This window comes from Mobula hypostoma, chromosome 3, assembly GCF_963921235.1.
Source record: "Mobula hypostoma chromosome 3, sMobHyp1.1, whole genome shotgun sequence".
NCBI lineage: Eukaryota > Metazoa > Chordata > Chondrichthyes > Myliobatiformes > Myliobatidae > Mobula > Mobula hypostoma.
The window spans coordinates 84484168-84491146 of record NC_086099.1 but is presented as its reverse complement, the minus strand read 5'-3'; the positions used below and the strand labels follow the sequence as shown (position 1 = coordinate 84491146).

Below are 6979 nucleotides of genomic sequence, written 5' to 3'. Positions count from 1 at the left end.
AATTTTCAATGTTAGGAAATTTATGCATGATCCTTCTACATAGGCCATTGGAAACCAGCTGAAAGGTGACATTATCCATCAATTATTCGAAGTAAATTACAATAGTTAATACCATTATAACAGTGCTGTGAAACAATTGCTGTGTTCAGCATTTTGAAGAATCTTTTCCTCTGCTGCAGGATGATCACCAAAGTCTTGTGGGTTGAAACAAACCAACATCAGAAGATTTTCCTTGATAAACTTTCTCTCTTTATTTTTTGTGGGCTGTTTTGTTACAAAATGTACACATTAATACACAAAGACACTGTCATAAATTGAAGATGTAATGGGGCCATGCTGCTCCTCAGACAGTACATTGTAACTAAACCAGAGCAGATTAGCTTGGACGTGTCTTAGCATTCTATCTGTATATCTGAAATAGTTGAATAACTCTGACTTTGCCAATAAAAGGTATCGTGATTACTCTAGTTAAGAAAGTGATGTACAAATGGATAGTATGTTACATTGCATTTGTCCTTTATTTTTGACACTGCCCTAAGTTTCATTAAAATTACATTTAAATGGGCTTTTGTATCATGTTTGGTTCAGGTGCTGCTTATTTCAATTTGCCAAACAGTCTGCAGCAAATTAGAAGTGCTGTGTTTCGAAGCCATATACACATGCACACATTCACACCAGGTGCATGCACGCGTGCTTACACACATGCACACACGCGCACACACACACACACACACACACACACACACACACACACACGCACATTTGCACACACACACACACACACACACACACACTCACACACACACACACACACACACACACACACACACACACACACTCTTCCCATCCACCGAAGTCAAAACTAGTAAAATGACCATTATTTAGTCATTATCATTTTTAGGATGGTCCTTTGCCAGATTATGAAAGCATGCATTTTACTTGTGCAATTAACTCAATTTTTTGTTTCAAATTAAAGGAATTCAATGTTATGACATTGGCTATGTTCATAACTCTAAAAAATATTTACTAGTTGAAGGCTTTACTCTGAACAAAGCTGACTTGCATAATACATCTGCTCAACATATTGCTGAGTTCTATTATAGTGGTAGTGGTTCCTCCATTGATCACAGTCACTCCTTTTGTATAGAATCTTTGATGCTGTCCTTTAAAGTGCTTGATTGTTGATTTCATTAAATAATATTTTCAAAGAGTTGCATGGATTTCATGATATTCTCATCCTAGGCAAAAGAAAGCAGAAGACTGAATCTTGATATACAGTACAGTAAATCTGACAATATTTGAGGAAATGAACCCTGCTACATGAGGTAGCTAAGTTTAAAAAAAGTAATTCAAGGCAAATAATTTTGTAGCCCAGAATATACAAATTTTGTACCATATTACTGCCTAAATCCTATGATTATTTTCATAACCACCACTTTGACAGGTAATGGGGAATGATTGATTACAGCTTTATATATGTGTAAGTTCTAAAAATTAACAAAGTAGTATTTATTGACAACTTTGTGCTTAAGAAGTACAAGAATGATTTGCAGTTATAAAAACCATTATGTGCTTTTGTTAGTTATGTTTCTAATGTTCACCACCGTAACTCATTCAGTCCATTGTATAATGAAATACATTAATAATTTACAATATCTGTTGCATAAGCTCCAAAATTTCAGTTCTATGGAACCGGTAAATTTCAACAAGTTCCGCATTAATAATTTAAGAATACCATTGCAACATTGCTAACAGAAATATACTCTAAAGGTTGAATTATCTTGGCTTTCTACATTGTCTACCCAGCCCATTTCCAATTCTTTGCATTCAAATCTAGCAACCAATTTCTTAATAATAAAATCAGAATCCTTCTTGCTCTTTAAGATGCTCACAATGAGCATACTGATCCTCAATATCATTAGAATATCACCACAATGTTCTGTTCTGCTCTTTTACCAATTTTTTTTAAACAACAAACTAAAAGTAACAGGAAAGGTATTTTCTAAATGCCAAAGACTTTTGTGAACATTAAATCTGTAACAGAGCAATAATTGCAATATTTGGCCTTATGCGGTGATATGTGTTTTTTTTACTAGGCCAAATGTTAATAACTAATTAGGCTACTGTATTTTACTGATTTCAATGAACTACATCATATCATGCCTTAAAACTCTGACTAGCAGCTCACGAATCTGAGTGACGTGATAGAGAAGGAGAAAGAGAGGAAGGAGAGAAACTGGATGAAAGAGAAAAAGGCGATGACCAGAATTATAAATAATATTGATAAATCACTCACTTTTTGGCAGGTATCAATGAATTCATCAATGGTCACTACTCCATCTTTATTTTTATCCATTTTCTGTTAAAAGCAGAAAAAAGATATAAAATGGAATTTAAATCTATTGTGATGTAGGAGACAGATAAAGTATTGGAAGTAATATAATTGTGAGCATCTAGATACAATCCATTGTAGTATATGGAATGGTAAAAACGTTTACCATTGATCCACAAAATTACTTTGTGTGGATGTTCTGAGCCAAATTTCCTGAGAAGTGTTGTCTTCAATCTTAGCAGCCATTAGTGCTTAAGGTCAACAACGTTTTGCGGAGCTCTGAAATGTTATCAACCTGAGCTGTGTCAGGTACTTCCATTCATAACTCATGTTGACAGGCTAGTACAAACCTTCCATAAAATAGTGAGGGGATGTGACAGCTGTGCCTCCCTAGCTTGGCTGCTGTTCAAACACTGAGTTTCACATTCTAAAACCGTAAAGAAATTAACAATGATTTTCCAAAGAATTTTTAAAAATATTAAAATAATAAAGCAATTTGAATGTAAAGACTTCTAAAATATTCAATTATATTAAAATTCAATAAGTTAAATCAATGAATAAAATCTAAACATACTGACACTTTAATCTTTGCTAGTCATTCCTTTCTGTCAAAGTCAAATGTCTAACTGGCACAAGTATGTTAGAGTGGATTCCTTATCTTAGATTCTAGGGCAGGTTGCAGACTGCAGTCTTGAAGAGCTACAAGTTACAGAGCAGTTGAGAAATTACCAGCAGGTTTTGGTCTTCGCACATGTTCAGAATGGTACTTGCCTCTACTGTAAATTCCACCATACATCGCCGCTACTTTAAATTCATATACATTACCCAGCGGAGGTATCAGAGTGCTGAGATACATGTTAGCTAGGTGCAGATGTGTGTTTGTCATTTATTACATCTACAATCATTTCTAGAACAAATTCCCAAAGATCTCCATACTAGGATCTGTAATAAAAACAGTAATCTACAAGTAAATCTATAGACACAGAAACAGAGTTAATGCTTAAGATCAAGGACCTTCTGCCAAAGCTCTGAAATGCCATTGACCTGAAATGTTAACTCTGCTTCTCTAATCATAGATGCTGCCTGAATTGTTGAACATTTCCCCTATTTTTTATTTTCAGTTTAGATGTTTATCATATGCAGTTTTTTTCTTTTGCTTTTGGCTTATTCTGTCTATGCACTTCAGAACCAGTTCCATAATGGTACTTTTAATTTTTGTCAGTCTGACGGACACTCGGTTCATTCTGTGCAACCAAATGCATTATAATATCCAACATCTCTGCCCATAGGATTGTACATGCACTTTTCGATGCAAGAGTTAGAACCCAAACGTTACCATTTCTAAAGGTGTGAAGCAATAACAATGAAAAAAGTGTATTCCACTCAATTTCTAAATCTGGTCCATACAACGTTCATTCTTTGCACAATGACAAAATGCCTGTGGATACATGCACTAATCTGTAGCCATTCTACTTCCTCTTCCTTCAGTTTAAGATTTACCTTTCCTGTTTCCGGAAGAATTTCATAAACCTCTGTGATATAATGGGTCACGACTTGATATCAGAGGTGAACCATGCATGCTTGGTGTTGCCTCAATTTACAAATCTTATGTTTGATGAGACCAGAATAAGCACTAAAAGAACTAAAAATTGTTTTCAAATTGTGACCAACCCACTCCCATCAAACACCGTCCTTTCTTTCCCTCATGCTCCCTGAACTTGCCTCAACCCAGCTCTAATCTAGCACAGTTTCCATCAACAGACTTCCTCATACAGGTGCTGGGGAATGAGAGTGGATTTGCAATCAACATGGGAACCCTGTTGGCAGAATAGTAGCAAGGATGACAACAAGTTTGGGATTTGTGTAGCAATTTTCAAGCTGGTGATGGTAATGTGAATAAATGAAAGTACTGGCATTCACCTCTGACACTTCTGACACATTTTTTGGATGTCTCCTTTCCATGCCATGTGAGGTTATACAAAATTATGAGGGATATAGATAGGGTGAATGCAAGCAGGCTTTTTCGACTGAGGATGGGTGGAACTACAACTAGAAGTCATGGGTTAAGTTGAAAGGTGAAAAGTTTAGGGGGAACATGAAGGGAAACGTCTTCACTCAGAGGATTGTGAGAGTGTGGAATGAGCTGCCAGCGCAAGTGATGCATGCGAGCTCAATTTTAACATTTAAGAGAAGTTTGAATAGTTACATGGATGGTAGGGATATGGAGGGCTATGGTCCTGGTGCAGGTTGATGGGAGTAAGCAGATTAAATAGTTCGGCATGGACTAGAACCCAAAGGACCTGTTTCTGTGCTGTACTTTTCTATGACTCTAAGCCCTAGTTTCTATAACCTCTGCTCATTGTCTCTGTACTTGTTGATTTGACAATTGGTTACCTGATATCATCATTTCTACTTTAACTGGTAACAATTTAGAAGAGCAATTAAATGTTGTTAAATTAATTCTATTATTTTTGTGTTCACAATGGCATGTACCACATACCTGGAAAAAAAATTCAACATGCTGCCTGGGTGTTTCTTCTCTAAGAACAGGGTAAGTGTATTTTCCCATCATATCATAAATAGATTTCATGATGTCCAACATTTCCTGCAAACCGTGATTAAAATAATACATTAAATAAAGCTTACATATGCCAAAGTATTTCAGATTGGTTACATTCAATATAAATACTATTGCAAGATTTTCATGGATGTCACGTACAGAAGCCTTCGCCAGATGTTTTTTTGACATGTTATTAGTAATTCTTCACCTCGCTCTGATTCTTGCTCCTGGCTTGCTACTTATTTCTAATGACGGTTCATGTCCTGCAGTGGTGTCAGTCACCGAGAGGGAGCACTCATGTCAGGGATAAAAGATATATTTAGTATCTGCAGGGATGCTAGGCTTCAGGCATTCACTGTCATACCACATGAGCAGAGTGCTGAAAGTACAATCATCTTAATTCTTACCACAGTACAATCAGGAAAATTGGTAAATTGGTTTATTATTGCAACATGTACAGAGGTAAACTGAAAAAGAACGCTTTGTAGACTTTTTTTTCTTCCAAAAATATTTTATTCAGAAGTATTACAAAATAAAGTTATTTACATATAAGAAAAAAACATTCGTTGACTGAGTCCTTATTCAATAAAGTTATTTACAATAAAATTATGTGTTGACTCTCTGTTCATTTACAAATGAAAGATGTTTACAATAAACCGTTCATTTACTCTCAACCCTTGGTCAAGAGTTAAGATTTATTAACAATAAATTATCAACAATAAAGGCAGGCGTTGGCTCTAATGCTTTTTCCAAATTAACAATTCCACCCACTCCTGGGGCACCATGTTGATTCATCTGTCCACACCGCTGATAAGGGTTAGTCTCCTCCCCACCCAACCCCTCACACTCCCACGGGTGATGGACCTTAAACTGTGGTCCTTCCCCACCGGGCCTTCGCGGTGGCCGCACCAAGTTTGAGTGCATCCCTCAGCACGTACTCCTGCAGGTGAGAGTGAGCCAGTCGGCAGCATTCAGTCACCGACATCTCCATGTGCTGGCAGACCATCAAGTTTCAGGCAGACCAAAGAGCGTCTTTCACCGAATTGATGATCTGCCAGCAGCACCGGATATTTGTCTCTGTGTGCGTCCCCGGGAACAGCCCGTAGATCACGGAGTCCTCGGTAACGCTGCTGTTGGGCATGAATCTTCGCACTGTCCCTTCCATTCTCCTCCACACCTTCTTTGTGAACCCACAGTGTTCAAAGAGGTGAGCCACCAACTCCACCCCATTACAGTCCTCCCGTGGGAAGTGGGGTGCGGAGACGACATTCCGGGTGTACAGGAGGGATCTGACTAGGAGGGCCCCTCTCACTGCCAGCCAGGGGAGGTCTTTGTGCCCGTTGGTGAGGTCTGGCGATGAGGCAATTTGCCAGATGTACTGGACGGTCTGCTCAGGGAACAACCCCACTGCGTTCATCACGTCCTTCTCCTGCAGTGCCTGCAGGACAGTACGTGCTGACCACTGTCTAACGGCCTTGTGGTCAAATGCGTTGGCTTTGAAGAATTTTTCCACGAAGGACAGGTAAGGAGGCAACGACCAGCTGACAGGGGTGTTGCGCGGGAAAGGGGCCAGACCCATCCTTCGTAGCCAGGGCGACAGGTAGAACCTGGACACATAGTAGTACTTTGTGCCCACATATCTGGGATCCACGCACAGCCTGATGCAGCCACACACGAAGCTGGCCATCAGGGTGAGGGCGACATTGGGGACGTTCTTGCCCCCGTTGTCCAGGGACTTGTGCATGACAGTCCGTCTCACCCGCTCCATCTTGGATCCCCAGACGAATCTGAAGACAGCTCGGGTGATTTCCGAGCTGTAGGAGCGGGGGACGGGCCACACCTGCGTCAAGTATAGCAGCCCTGAGAGCACCTCACACTTGATGACCAGGTTCTTGCCTGTTATCGACAGGGAGCGCCCTCCCCACAGTCCCAGTTTCTGTTTCACCTTGGCAGTCTGCTCCTGCCAGTTCTTGTTGCACGCCTCGGCCCCTCCGAACCAGATCCCCAACACCTTCACGTGGTCAGACCTGATGGTGAAGGGGACGCTGGATCGGTTGGGCCAGTTGCCGAAGAGCATGGCTTCGCTC

The 6979-nt window shown here is 39.7% G+C and overlaps 1 protein-coding gene across 8 annotated transcripts in view; it reads right to left on the bottom strand.

Moving 5' to 3' along the window:
- Window positions 1-236: 236 nt before the first annotated feature.
- The window catches only part of kcnip4a (potassium voltage-gated channel interacting protein 4a), a 1016612-nt gene continuing 1009869 nt past the window's right edge, over window positions 237-6979 (bottom strand). For 7 of the 8 annotated variants that reach the window (XM_063043372.1, XM_063043374.1, XM_063043378.1 and 4 more), the window contains 3 exons: window positions 4833-4937; window positions 2297-2359; window positions 237-1238 (listed from right to left, as the gene is read on the bottom strand). In XM_063043372.1, the coding sequence (XP_062899442.1) occupies window positions 1191-1238; window positions 2297-2359; window positions 4833-4937 (216 nt within the window). In that variant the 3' untranslated portion in view covers window positions 237-1190. The remainder of the gene's footprint in view (window positions 1239-2296; window positions 2360-4832; window positions 4938-6979) is intronic. The other variant, XM_063043376.1, reaches the window with a different exon arrangement.